Raw genomic sequence first — 14,530 nt, forward strand, 5'->3', positions numbered from 1 at the left:
GACGCGAATTACTTAGTTGCGTTCATATGCATGCTTCATACCATACGAATATTTGCATGCGAACTTTTACTTACCAGCAATATCACGCGTGCGCCATGCATGCGTACTTTCTTCCACACGACCTGTTGCCCTGAAACGCGGCTGGGGCGCCACGGGCCGGCGGGCTGTCGGCGTCGCCTGTTGCGCCGCTCGCCGTCGGAAGAACAAGTTACGGCGACGGCGACTGCCGGTTCCGAGGCGGCCGTGCGGGGCGGCCGGATCGCCGATCGATCCCCTCCCCCACCCCCCACCCCTCCCCCCGACGCGGCCTCGGCCGGGTCGAACGCCAGTCGCCGGCGACGTAGCCGCGGCCGCCGCGCGGTGCGGGAGATGACGCGAGAGGCCCACAGGGCGCCGTGTGTTCTGCGCACGGCACCCTCCGGAGACGTCTCGTATCTCCGGCACCGTCTCCCCGGGGAGGCGTGGTATCTTCCGCGCGCGGTCTCCGGTGGCGGTCTGCTTCCGCCCCGCTGCGCCGCGAGGTCAGGTCGGCACGACGTGGAGTGGCGATGAGGCTCCCTCTCTTGCGGTCGCCGCTGGCCGGTGGCGATTACTGGCGTTCAGGGTTCTGTCTGCTGGAAGTTCAGTAAATCGTTCGCGTTCGCCTGGCTGTTACGAAGATTCAGTTGTGCACTTAAAAGGTGCTTTGATTTCACTTGAGTTTTAGGATGCATTGACCACTTTCTATTGAACTGCACTGCATGGCTCGCGGAAACCTATGGCTTATGAGGCACATGCACCATTATATTTGAACCGAACGTTCAACATTGCGTTGCTCACCGCGCCTTCCTGACGTGCGTACCGTGACCGGCGCGGCCGCTGACCGGGACCGCTGACGAGTGCGTGAGACGACGCGCAGTGTGTGACGGTTGTGACGGTGTGTGACGGTGTCGACAGACTGCAGGACTGGCGCTGCCTGTGGTGCAAGGGCACCGTGCACACGGCCTGCCGCGGCCTGGTGGCCGCCCACTGCCCACTCGGCGCCTGCAAGGTGTCCGTCGTGCCACCGACCGCCCTGCACAGCATCGGTGAGCGGACGCGTCCTCCGCGCGAGGGAGCACGGGAGCGCCCTGGAGGGACCGGCCGCCGGGTGCGGGGAGCGGGGAGGCGGGCCCTCGGGCGGGCCGGCGACGCGTCGGGGAGCACGGGGAGGCGGCGGGCCCTCGGGCGGGCGCCGGCCGCCGGGTCGGCGGAGGCCGCCGGCCCGGGGCTGCTGAGCGCGGCGGCGGCGGCGGCGGCGGCGGCGCTCGCCGTGGTGCGACCTGGGATCAATTCAGCAGCGCTCAGATCCAGAGACACAGCGGCTCGGGATGAGCAATGCGGTGTTATCGGTGGTGGCATCATTAGCAATGTGGTGTTATCTGTGGTGGCATTTCTACGAATGTGATTTTATCGGTAGTGATATTATTAGCAGTGGTTTTAACTATCGCCACTTAATTAGCGTGCTGGCGCTCTGTGCGAGCTATGACCGAAGATGAAGTAGTGAGCGTGCGCTGGATGCAGATGAGGCTCTCCACGTACTCGGAGCCCGCACTCGGCTGACGTACCGCTGGCCGATAATCGGTGTCTGGCGCGTTATCTGACACACATCGACCCGCTCCGATCCGTCAGTTCAATGTTTCACCCGGATGAGGCCAGGGAGCAGGCCACCGGGCCCGCACGTAGCACCTCGCACGTTGCCGAGTTCTAAATTTTTTGGTCGGGGAAACGTGCGCGTTCTTCTTCCCAGCCGGCTGCACCAGTGTTGGTGGTAGGCGATGGTTACCCGGTGCCCTCCTCCTCCCCCCCCCCCCCTCTGGTAAGCCGGGGATCAGCGGGTCACGTCTCGCGGGTGCCTGGGGAAGTTAACGGGGCTCCGCCCGCTGTCCATCCGGCGCTGCTGGGCATTTGGCGGCATGTGGAAGGTCAGAGGTCGCCGACCCTGCGGAGATGCATCGAGTGGCGGGCGGGAGCGGAGCCGCGACGGGGTGAAGGGGCAGAGGTCGAAGAGGCGGCGTCGCTGATGTGACCTCGGCACGGCCAAGCGCTGGTGTAAGGCCTGACCTTTGCTCCAGGTGTCTAGTTGGTCAGTTGACATGGGCGCGGTAATGACATGTTTGTTGCACCCTTAAAACTGTCCCGCTTGGGCAAGCCAAATACATATTTATGATGGGTGATTTTGGGCAGACAGGTTCTATGCAGTTCACCTGCGGCTTGACTGGAGTGTTTGCGACCAGGGTGCCTGAGGGGACGGTATTCAGAATTCCTCGGCCAAGTGCTCGCACCAGTGAACCACAACGCCGAGCTGGACCGTTCCGCTGCGCTGCTGTTGGCACGGTGCAGCAGAGTGGCTCGCTTGCAGGGGGAGGGGGGAGGGGAGAAGGGCGGGTGATGCGTTGCCTCCCGGGACGGCGCCGTGCCCATGTGTTTGTGTCCGGACGGACATTAGGTGGACCGTGGTGCGGAAATGAAAGGCTTGTGGTTTCGGAGGGCCTTTGTGGGTAGCTTTTCAGTCGTTTTTTATGGCTGTTCATCTCTGTCGACCGTCGCTTCTTTTAAAACAACAGCCGCACATTAGAAACAGTCGTTAGTGGGATGTTAGCGGTGTAGCGTTAAGTTGCATGATGGTCGACTACGACTATGTTAAAAGAAACCGGCTACCAGGCCGCCAAGCGTTTCTTGCTGAGTCCACCACTCATACTGTGCAGGCTTCGGTTCGTCGAGTTATCTGAACACCACCCAGCGTTCTCGGGTTCAAACGGGACCGCCCGGAACTTTTCGTTTCACGCCATGCTACAACACGGCGGTCCCGTGCTGGGTGGGCCTGGGCCGGCCGTCCAACGTTCAGCTGACGGGGCCAAGTCGCTGGCATTGACGGACACGCTTGTACTGGGTTGCGTACTCGCGCCGCCAGGTTATAAATTGACACGGTCTTTCCTCAGCCGGCGAATGCATGGCACCGCACTTCCAGGTACAAACAATGAAGAAAGTAACTGCTGTTCACATCATATGATATCAATGTCAGGACCACAGCACTGCAGGCAAGGATGGGTCGGCAATAAAGTATTGACAAAATCATCGAGGGCACAGCAGCAAACGGCAGCAGCACAGCATATCGTTCTTCGATATTAATAATCTGCCATAAAAGCTAGTGATCGCTACGTTGCGTATGTCAAACAGTCCATCAAAGCTTTTCTTACGGCCAGCGCCAAGGCCAAAAATCCACAGCCAAACCACCCACCAATCCGCCACTCGACACAGCCTCCGCGACGAGAATGGCCAGTTGGCGTCAGCTTTCGTGTGCTTCGAGGTATTCTTCAGGTCTGGCCACCAGATGCTGCCAGTTATTGCTGTCATCACAGAACCATTCCGTGACGCCGTCAAACAAGGACGTAATGGGGCGCATTTTTATAAACTTTGAAATTTTGCTACTTAGCGTCGTTTTTGGACCTTGAAAGCTTACCAATAGTTACAGGTAACCTTTTTCCATCATATCTGGTGCCTACCTCAATATCTTCAGATGTGGAACATCCCCTTTAACAACGCTGTTGAGCGATCTCGAGGTTTTGCGTGGGAGAATGCTTCACATATAGCTCCCGGCATCCTGGGTTTTGATTAGTCCTCCGGTCTTTGCCGAGGGCTGACCACTGCCCTGCTGTCGCCATTGTGGCATCGATTTTGCATCAAGTGAGTGCGGATCAGGAGCTGGAGACCATTCTTAATCACAGAGGGCCAAGCTGTGCTATTTCCGTGTGCTCAGCCGTCTTAGCCCACGTGGTCCCGAGCGCGAGCCGGCGACCGGGCAAGCGAGACGCCCCGCGCCGGTGTTGTGACGTGCGCGTCCGCCTCCAGCCCCTGTCACATGCGTCACCGGCGCCTGCGCCTGCGCCTGACCCGCACGGTGACCCGGAGTCAGCGCCGGTGCCGGAACCCGCACCGCAGGACTGCTGTGTCCGCTTTCATGCACGTACATACGGGCTTTGCATCCGGGAGACAGCAAGAAACGAGTACATGCGTCGAGACCATTGAACTTTCGGGAGGATCGCTCACATGACAGTCACGTGGGGTCACAGAGATGCACGCAGTTGCCCGCATCGTCATTTTCACGGAAGTGGAGAGTATTGAGGTGTAGATGCCGTGGAAAACGCCCTGGAATGTACCGGTAGCGATGACCTGCTACACCGACCTGTAGCGATAAGGTGGGACAGTAGCTGTGATCTGCAACCCGTAACCATAGCCGATGGCTGTGACGGAAACACGCGGCGTGACGTTGGCCTGTGCCTTGATATGACAGCAGCATGTGTTCGTGGCCGTGGCAACTTGAAGCAACTTCTGAAAGCAACAACTGTGACCGCAGTCTTCAACCGCGGCTGGTGACCGTGACCAGTGGCCGTGACCTGTAACAATGTCGCATGATCGTGACTCGTAACCTTGACATATGGTCGTGACACGTGACTCGTAACCGTGCGCTGTGACCGTGACCCGGAGCCGCGCCCTTGGACCGTGCCCTGTGGCCGCGACCTTTGGCCGTGACCTGTGGCAGTGACCTGTGACCGTGCCCTGTGACCGTGACCTTTGTCTGCGACCTTTGGCCGTGACCTGTGGCCGTGGCCTGTGGCTGTGACCTGCGGCTATGACCTGTGGCTATGACTAGTGGCCGTGACCTGTGACCGTGACCTGTTGCCGTGACCTGTGGCCGTAACCTGTGGCTGTGACCTGTGGCTGTGACTAGTGGCCGTGACCTGTGACCGTGACCTGTGACTGTGACCTGTGACCGTGACCTGTGACCGTGACCTGTTGCCGTGACCTGTTGCCGTGACTTGTGGCCGTGACCTGTGGCTGTGACCTGTGGCCGTGACCTGTGGCGTGACCTGTGGCTGTGACCTGTGGCTGTGACCTGTGGCTGTGACCTGTGGCTGTGACTAGTTGCCGTGACCTGTTGCCGTGACCTGTGGCCGTGACCTGTGGCCGTGACCTGTGGCTGTGACCTGTGGCTGTGACTTGTGGCTGTGACTAGTGGCCGTGACCTGTAACGGCAGCCGGTGACCGTGAGTCACATGGGTGGCCCGCGTGGCGGCAGGTGCCGACGACAGCTGGGAGGCGGCGCGGCCGCTCGGCTGCTCCCCGCTGCTGGTGTTCGTCAACTCCAAGTCAGGCGACCGCCAGGGCATCAAGTTCCTGCGCCGCTTCAAGCAGCTCCTCAACCCGGCCCAGGTGTTTGACCTGATGAACAGCGGGCCTGCGCTCGGGTGAGTCCGGCCGCTGGGAGGAGGGGGAGGGGGCGACCTTCCCGGTGTAGCCGTGCTGTGTGCTTGGGGTTTAGGCGAATGGGGGTAATGTGGTGAGTTTTGGCGATTGTGTTTGCAATTGCAGTGCCTGGGGGACCCCCAGGTAGGATACTGTCGGTTTGATGGCGTGCATCGCTTACCCGCTTGGCGTAACAGGGCTTCCCTGATCGATCACTCGCGCACCCCTGCCTGGCAACGAACTGCTGGCGGCGGCCGCTGACGCATCGGGACCGGCCCGCGCCACTATCTCCCCAGCGCGGCCCCTTCGCGCCACGCCCGCGCAGCCCGGCCCGTCCGCGCCGGGCTCGTCGTGGCCACGTTTAGACCAAGTGGCCGCTGCCTGTGTATGCCGGCCGGTGCTAACTGTGTAGACTGGCGAGCGCGTCATCTGTGTATGCCGGAGAAGGGCGCCGGCCGCGCCGTCTCCGGAGCCGGCGCTGGCCGAGCGCGCGGCACGCGGGTGTCGCACTTCGCCGAGCGCGGCGATGCAGCGGGGCCGGGAGCGCGCGGCACGCGGGCGTCGCACTTCACCGAGCACGGCGATGCAGCGGGGCCGGGAGCGCGCGGCACGCGGGTGTCGCACTTCACCGAGCACGGCGATGCAGCGGGGCCGGGAGCGCGCGGCACGCGGGTGTCGCACTTCGCCGAGCGCGGCGATGCAGCGGGGCCGGGAGCGCGCGGCACGCGGGTGTTGCACTTCACCGAGCACGGCGTCGCGTCGGAGCCGCCTGGAGAACGCAAGGTCGAGCGCGATGGCGATGGCGCGTGTTGGTGTTGTACGAGGGAGGGCGTGAACGTGACAACGGTCAAAACATGTGTTGTTGTCTCGTCCCCCCCCCCTCCCCCTGTTTTTGCGTTTGGCGTCGGTGCACCCGAGGGCTGTCTCCTGTCCCATCCTGGCTCAGGCTGCCTCGCGCTATCCATTGTGCGCGGCGGCCCCGGGGCCGTCCGGTACATCTGGTACGCCCGGTCCGGGGCGGTCCGGTACGTCTGGTACATCTGGTACGTCTGGTCCGGGGCGGTCCGGTACGTCCCGGTTCAAAGGCCGTCAACCGCGCCGCTCACGCAGTCACAGGTATCGGATCGTCCCCCGTGGAAGGAGCCGTTCGCTGGCCGGAGGAGTGACTCGTGGCGCCGGTGGTGGCGGGCCTACCCCTGCCTCCGCCTCCCTCGCTTCTGTGGCGAGGCCTCGGGTTCAGTGAAAGGCAAAGCCTTGCTCCCAGCGGCGGCGTCCACCGTCCAGCAATCGCCGGCTCCGGTCGTTCGCGGCGAAAGCTCGCCAGCCGGCCGGCATGCTGGGCATCCCGCGGCCGCAGCCGCCGAGTACGGCGAGCTGCACTGCCGGAGCTGAAGCGACCGTCACCGCATCTCTGACGCTGTGGGATTCCCGTGGCGTTGGTCTCGCGGTGGGCTGCGCCGGCGGGCTGTTTGTCGTGCCTTGTGATGAATAATTGACAGCTCCTAAGCAGAGCATGTGCCGCGGTGTGATCACATCACTGAATGTCAGCCGAATCAGGCGTGTCCTTGCGGCTCGGTGCTGATCGCCGCGACTGGCAGGAAGGGATGCAGTGTTTAGTGTTCGGCGCCGTCTCCAGTACATATCCGGACTGGCGCGGCGCAGAGCGCGCCCGTGCGGGCTGTCAGGCTCGGTATTGCAGCTGCTGGTCATGAGCCCGCGGACGCTGACCGCTGGGTGGACGTCCTGCCCGGCCAGCGGCCTGAGGCGATGTGCGGCACTCTCCCCGCACTGACTGCCAGGCTGGCACTACTTTTATTCAGTGTGGCCGGTGTAGAGCGTGATCTTGCTTGGCATCGGCTTCGTGGCTCGTATTTTCCACACGGCTTTCTCCGCTTACAGGAGATGGAACGTCATTTTCTGGTGCTCAGAAGGCTGCTCCACTCTTGCTCTGCAAACTTTTGCCGCGTTGAGTGCCGAAGTTTTCCGTCTGCAGCCGGCTTCATTTATGGCCGGCGAAAATGCAAAAATTGATGCCAGTTCCGCCGCTCCGAGGCAGGGGGCCGCGCATTGTATGTTGGGGCCATGGAACGGCCTTGTGCATTTGAAAGCCGGAAGCCGCAGGTACCTCTTCCAGACAATTGTATTGGCGGAAAACCTCGCGGTGGATGGTCACACCACGTGCCCCAGTCACTTGATGAAAGCACGCATTTCTCCCGCTTCGGACACCATTTCGCCTCCCCTGCCCTCGCGTGCGTCAGATCATTTGAATAGTGGAGGCACCGGCTTGTGTTGGCAGAGGGCGGAGCAGTCTTCTGATCTGCCAGAGTAATCAGGAAGTGCCGCTGAAATATCGGTCGACCGAGCTCCGCTTTCCGCTAGCGCTTTGATTGCTGCACCTGGATCAGATGCACCACCAAGCGTGAGGTCTAATTACCACTAATTGACGTCTGTTTCCGACGTGGCGTCTAACGAAAAAGAGCGAGGCCTTTTGCGGAAAAGTACGCCGTCATCTTGGAACTCTACGCACGCCTTGCTCATCGACATCATCGGCATGTCCTGCTGTTCCCCGTCTTATCCCACCGTGGTGCAAGTTCTCACGCAAGTTGTCTACGTTGTGCCCGCGGGAGGCTGCGCCCCGCGCGTGTCCGCCGACGGTGTGACGTCACGGTCTACGTTGTGCCCGCGGGAGGCTGCGCCCCGCGCGTGTCCGCCGACGCCGGCCGTTCGTGACGTCACACCATCTCCGGCGCTGTGTGGCAGCACGCGGCAGAGGGGCGGGGCCACGCGTTGTGTGCGTGCGTCACTTCAGCGTGAGCGGCCCAATAGGGCGGGGCAGAGGGGGGGGGGGGGACGGGACGGGGTACGGAGGGGCGCCATCCCGATGGCAGCAGCGCTGGCGGGCGCACAGCGGGGCGCTGCCGGCGTGCCGCCTGTCCCGCTCCACGGGCACCTCCCAGAGTGACGGCGCGTGTGAGGCGGTGGCTGCGTGAGATACGCGCCGCACGCTATCAGCGGCGCTCGGTGCCGGTCGGCTGCGCGCCCAGCCCCCTGACGGCGATAGCCGGCAGGGGGCTGGGCGAGGGGGTGGTCGCCCCCGGTGTATAGCGGGCGCCATGCCGGAAGGGGTTGTGTGTGTGTGGGGGGGGGGGGGGGGGGGGCGCGCTCCCGTTTCCTATTATGAAATCGCTATGTGCGAGCACTCTCGGTGGTTTGATGCCTTTGGTTGATTGGCCCGGAACACGAACTCTCGCGAATTATCCCCCCTGATGATAATTCTGTTATGAAATCGGCACGTGCGAGCACTGTCGGCGGCTTGATACCTTTGATTGATTGGCCCGGAACGCGAGCTTCCGCGAATTATCCTCCCTGATGATCTCGCCTCCAATGTTCCGTTTCCGCACATAACCAGGCTTAATGAGTGGCTCTAAGCCTCGTTTCCAACGTCGCGTGCATTGCGTCGGACCGGGGCAGCACCATTTCCAGACCGAGACGAACACATCACCAAATTAACTTCATCGGGCCTGGCCGGCTGCAGTAAGGCATTCATCAACGCTGACGCGACGGCTCGGAAGCTGAGTGACGGCCGAGCTGTATTCGCTCGAACGCTTCTCGGGCATCGATCCGGGAAGAAAGCCTCCAGGGGGTTTCCCTTCGCCAATCGACACCGAACCAGCGTCACAAAAAGGCGGCCGTGCCCCCAATGCTAGCGAAAAGATGATGCGATTGGGTTTCGCCAAAAAGCGTAACCGGTTTGACGCTGTTACGGTGTCGTCGCCGTGGCGATTTCTGACGGTGTCGCGCCACGGAGGAGCGCTGCGGGCGGCGTGGTGCGGTCCGCAGTGGCAGGATGAGTACTTCTGTGGGGAGCGCCGGAAGTGTCAGGAGCTCAACGACCTGTTACGCTGTCTGCTTAAAAACTGTCGCCTGTTTTTGGGGGGAATGCAGCTTTTCTATCAGTCCCGTATTTGGTTAGTGTGCGATGCGACTGGTTGTGAACTAGACGACTATCTTGGTTTGAAATTTGTGCACCCTGCCGGAGAGTATCACCGAGATCGGGCGCCACGCTCTAATTCAGCCAGATTCTGAATCAGAGTACCGAGCGCCGGGAACTTTTTTGCTCCGTTCCCGGCAGCAAGCGGGCGTGAGTGCAGCGAATGTCAGCGCTGATTTGTTCAGAACTAATGTCGGCTCCCTATCACTCGTCGATAACGCACCGCCCCAAAGCGCGTTCGATCGGCAAACTGCGTTCGTGCCGCCGCGCCTGTGCGGTTGGCTGCCCCGAGCAACGCCACTAACCTCCGTGACAGGCTAGCCAGCGCTCCGCAACGGCGAGAGATGGTTCGGGGACCAAGTTGGGAGCCGGCGACCCTGCCTCCACAGCGGCAGTTTTTAGCCTTCCGCCCGACGGTGGCCCTCCGAGACACCCGCCGAAACGTCATTTCGCCACCACCGCCCTGCGCCGCCGGACTCGGCGTTGCCGGCAGCCGCGGGCCGCGCGCCGGGGGTAGCTCCCTCCGCCTGCTCACGCCCCCCCCCCCGCCGGCAGACTGCGGCTGTTCAAGAAGTTTGACCAGTTCCGCATACTGGTGTGCGGCGGCGACGGGTCGGTCAGCTGGGTGCTCTCCCACATCGACAAGCTGGACATGCACGTAAGTGGCGGCGATGTGGTGCCTCCAGCCGGCGCGGGGGCGGCGCCTCCTGCGTTGCTGTCCCCACTGAGATGGCGTCGCTCACCAGAACTGCGGGCCGGGCTGTTCCGGGTTGACATTTCTCGTGATGCTCGCTCTGCGCCTACCGGTCATGTTTGCGCTCTAATTGCCTCCATATTTTGCTCTGTGCTGTCTGTACCATTCACGTGTCCCTGACGTGCGCCCACCAGCGTTATTCCCCGTTCGACTTTGCATTTTGGAGGCCGTCTTACCCGTGACTCCCATTCCCGTCGCCGCATGGCGCCCCCCCCCCCCCCCACACTCCCGCGCGCCACACTGTCGACGCCAGGGGCGACCGCATCCCTCGGGCGCCCGGCTGACCTGACCTGACCTGACCCGACCCGTCGCACTGACCCCGGTCCGCCGGCCGGCCGCAGCGCCAGTGCCAGGTGGGCGTACTGCCTCTCGGCACCGGCAACGACCTGGCGCGCGTGCTCGGCTGGGGAAGCGCCTGCGACGACGACGCCAACCTGGCGCACATCCTCGAGAAGTACGAGTGCGCCACCATCAAGATGCTGGACAGGTGAGGTGCTGGGCCGATGGGGGGGGGGGGGGGCGACAGACTTAGGGTCACTGACACGACGTGGTGGCAGCGTTTAACTCTGGCATAATGCTGTTGTCTGCTGGCGTGTTTTAGCTCTGCGGAGCTCCGACGCCTACGTCTCACGTTGTGCGGTGATCGTCCCCGACACTTCGATCTATGTGCTGACATGTGCCCCTCCCTCCGCCTGCTGATCTCTTCACCTCTGCTTGCACACGCCGCCCTGCTGATCATGACCCTCCCGCCGACCTGTTTCACCTCTCCTAACCTGCCTCTGACCCGTGCCGTCTCCGCTGACCTGCATCTGACCCGTGCCGGCCCCGCTAACCTGCCTCTGACCCGTGCCGCCACCGCTGACCTGCTCTGACCCGTGTTGTCCTCGCTGACCTGCCTCTGACCCGTGCCGTCCCCGCTGACCGGCCTCTGGCCCGTGCCGTCCCCGCTGACCTGCCTCTGACCCGTGTTGTCCTCGCTGACCTGCCTCTGACCCGTGCCGTCCCCGCTGACCGGCCTCTGACCCGTGCCGTTCCCGCTGACCGGCCTCTGACCCGTGCCGTCCCCGCTGACCGGCCTCTGACCCGTGCCGTCCCCGCTGACCGGCCTCTGACCCGTGTCGTCCCCGCTGACCGCCGCCGCGCCGCCCCAGGTGGAGCATCTCGGCTATGAGCACGACGGTGCGGCTGCGGCCGGCGGCGGCGCCCGCCGACACGATGGCCGCCTACGAGGACTCGGTGGCCGACCACCTGGCTCGCCTGCTGCACTCGGAGCAGCACCCGGAGGTGCTACAGTCGGCCAGGTCAGTGCCGGGCCGCTGGGCGGCTCTGGCCAGGCCGCTGACAGCGCCAGCTGAGTCTGATTTGGGTAGCCTTACCGGCCGTCCCTCCGGGGTCATTAGCCTCACCCCCAGTCCTCCTGCTCAGATGAGCCGTACCAGTGTTCCTGGCCGTCCTGCCCCGGACTGATGAGCCTTACATCAGTCCTTCTGCTCAGATGAGCCTCACCAGTTTTACCGCCCCTCCCCTCCAGGCTGATTAGCCTCACCCCCAGTCCTCCAGCTCAGATCAGCCGTACCAGTGTTGCTAGCCGTTCCTTCCGATCCGCTTACCGTGCTATCGGTCCGTCCCGGTCAACTAAGTCGTTCTGCGAGTCTCCTCAGGCTTGTCGGTCTGGCGCGGCGAGCTGTGATCTCGGTCCGGTCTGGGGAGAGCGGGGAGAGCAGAGCGTCTGGTGACGGCAGGCGGGGGTCGGCGGCTCTCGCTGCGGCGGTGTGCCGGGTGGGCCGGCAGGTCCCGGCCGCGGTCGCGCCGCCCGCGCCCCCGGCTGTTGTGGCGGCGTCCCCCGGCCTCCGTAGCTTGGGAGTGGGCCTGAGCGCCTTCAGGATTGCGTTCATCAACTGAAGCCGCATTTGTGCGCATCGGCATGCTGGCGATGGCTGTGAACCGGGCGATATACTCAGCCGAGCGATGGTGATTCATTGGCCACGGCGATGAAGGCTGTCTGGTTACCTGCTCTACATGCGGCCAGGGGAGCAGGGCGGGGGAGTGGGAGGGGGGGGGGGGGGGTGGGTGGGAGGGCGCTGACAGGGTGGTAATCACGTCGGCGTAGTATATCAGCTATCGTCGGGCGGTTAGCGGTCCCGGTATCCCCCGCCCTGAAGCAGACTTGTCACGCTGCGGAGCCAACGAGGGAAGGAGAGAGTTGACCAGTTGCGGGCTCCGGCGGTCGGAGCGTTCTCACGCGAGGCTGGCGGGGTGTCGCGCAGCGGCTGCTGATCGCCGCGGAACTGTCGCGGACCACGCGTTTGCCACGGCTCAGGCGTGCGGCGCACCGGCGTCGGCCAGCGCGGCCGCCTCGCCGATCGAGCTGCGGAACCGGCGCCGTGGTTCGACCGGTCGCGATGCTCCGCTCTCCGGCCGGGGTCGGGCGGTCTGAGTGCGTCAGGCAGCGGTGGGGGGGCGGACGTTCCAGTCGACCCCGCCGCCGCGCGCCCGGCGCGCCTGTGTCCCGCTCTACCCGGCACGTGCCGACGGCGAGGATGTCGGCCACGCGACACCGCCGTCCCCTAGCGGCGTGGTGAGGCTGACCTCGCGTGACGGCGGTGGCGCACCTGATCGGGCCGGCGGCGGGCGGACTCGCCTGTAACCGTGCCCGGGTCGGCCGGCGCCGGCAGGTCGGCTCTGGCGGCGGCAGCGGCGCTCCTTCCGGTCCGTCCGGTCGGCTGCGACCACACGCGGAGGATGGCTGTCGACGGCGTCGTAAAATGTGGCTTTGCGGGCGACCGCGGTAATTGTCGGCGGGATGAGGGAACAGATGGGTTTGATGACGTCATTCGGCTCGGTTATGACCCCGAATGACCATTCGCGTCAGCCGACCACTGGCGAGCGGCTCGCTCGGCCTCCCGACTCTTTCTGGCGTGTAATTCAGCCGGTGGAGTAGATTTAATATAGCCTGGGGTAGAGAGGGAGAAAGGGAGAGAGCGCGTGGGAGGAGACTGAGTCCGTGCAATGAAGCGACACGACTCGAGCGGGCGCGAGTCGTTGAAGATAGAGGGACAGGCATGCCACCAGGCGGACAAGTGTGGCATCTATCAAAGATGAGCGGAAGGATGAGACCTGGGATAGCCCCAAACACCACGTGGTCATGAGCACAGTGCCGGGCTCCTCTCTCACGGCACGGCCTCCTCTCACGACCCGCTCCTCGTCCCACAGCGTGCTATGCGAGACGGTGCGGGACCTGATCTCGCGGGTGGGCGCGTCGGCCGGCGCCGCCAGCCCCGCCCTGGCCGCCAAGTGCGACACGCTGAACGAGAAGCTCTCGCTGCTGATGGCGGCGCTGCGCGAGGAGGCGCCCGGTCGGCGGCCGCGTCCCGCCGCCGCCGCCGCCGCCGCTGCCACGTTCACGCCGCGCCAAACGCTCATGCTGCGCGCCAACAGCCTGAAGAAGGCACTGCGCGAGATCCTGGCGCATGCTGAGCGCACCATCGACGACCAGAACGCGCAGACGGCGGCGGCGGCCGAGGTGGCGGCGGCGGCGGCGGCCGTGGAGGAGGCGGCGGCGGCGGCGGCGGCGGCGGCGGCCGAGGTGGCGGCGGCGGCGGTCGAGCCGGAGGAGGGCGCGCCGGCGGAAGCGGAGTCGTCCGAGCCGGCTGAGTGGCAGGTGAGGACGACGGCGGAGGGGAGGGGGTGGGAACAACGGGGATGGGCTCTGCTCACGACTTCCAACAGCACCGTTTGCATTGTGTACCGACGCGCCGGGCAAACAAGGGGTGATTATATGGGCGACAGTAGGCGTTGTTTGTCGTCTGGTTAGCGGTGTCAATGGGGCAGAGGGGTAAGGGGAGGGCAATTGGTCTCCATGGCGACGCCTGGTTTGTGGGTCACGGTGCCGCTATTGTTAATGTTGCGGGCGGGCCCCGCTCCTTATGTGGATGTGGAGTAATTGGCACCAGCGTGATCCATGTAAACTGCGGAAACTGAGAACTTATTGCGTACTCCACTAATAGATTCTGGAATGTATAGACACCTTTTGACCCAGATGACCCGTTTGGACTGTTTCACTCGGCATACTTTGTACAAGTGAATGGGCTTTACCACCACTTAGCGTCGCGGGTGCGTATCGCATTGGTCGGATTGTCGGAGGTCTAAGGTAGGTGAAAATGTAAAATAACCGACGAATAACCCATGCAAAAGAAGATATGTTTGTCATTTTTGCAATTATTGATTGCTTCCAAGCGTTAGCCAACTCGATGTTCGTTGTACCCCCGGGACACAGTGTCAAGGCAATGCTGCCTTCCTAACCCGTATTGCGCATCTCTGCATGGTCATACAGGTACACCGGATCCCCCTTCCCTCTTTGGCTCTCTCTCTCTCTCTCTCTCTCTCTCTCCTCTCTCATCTCTCATCTCTCTCTCCTCATCTCCTCTCTCTCTCTCTCCTCTCTCTCTCTCTCTCTCTCTCTCTCTCTCTCCCTCTCTCTCTCTCTCTCTCTCTCCTCTCTCTCTCTCTCTCTCGCTCTC

At 63.3% G+C, this 14,530-nt stretch overlaps 1 protein-coding gene across 1 annotated transcript in view; it reads left to right on the forward strand.

The window, feature by feature from the left end:
* LOC119110007 (diacylglycerol kinase delta) overlaps positions 1–14,530 on the forward strand; it is a gene marked incomplete in the record, with an annotated part of 47,324 nt that overhangs the window by 31,373 nt on the left and 1,421 nt on the right. The window contains 6 exon segments of the mRNA XM_037233755.1: positions 937–1,067; positions 5,099–5,267; positions 9,812–9,914; positions 10,352–10,497; positions 11,162–11,311; positions 13,224–13,544. Of these exon segments, the coding sequence (XP_037089650.1) occupies positions 937–1,067; positions 5,099–5,267; positions 9,812–9,914; positions 10,352–10,497; positions 11,162–11,311; positions 13,224–13,544 (1,020 nt within the window).

The sequence above is a fragment of the Pollicipes pollicipes genome, unplaced genomic scaffold, assembly GCF_011947565.3.
Source record: "Pollicipes pollicipes isolate AB1234 unplaced genomic scaffold, Ppol_2.1 Scaffold_7231;HRSCAF=8579_pilon_pilon_pilon, whole genome shotgun sequence".
NCBI lineage: Eukaryota > Metazoa > Arthropoda > Thecostraca > Pollicipedomorpha > Pollicipedidae > Pollicipes > Pollicipes pollicipes.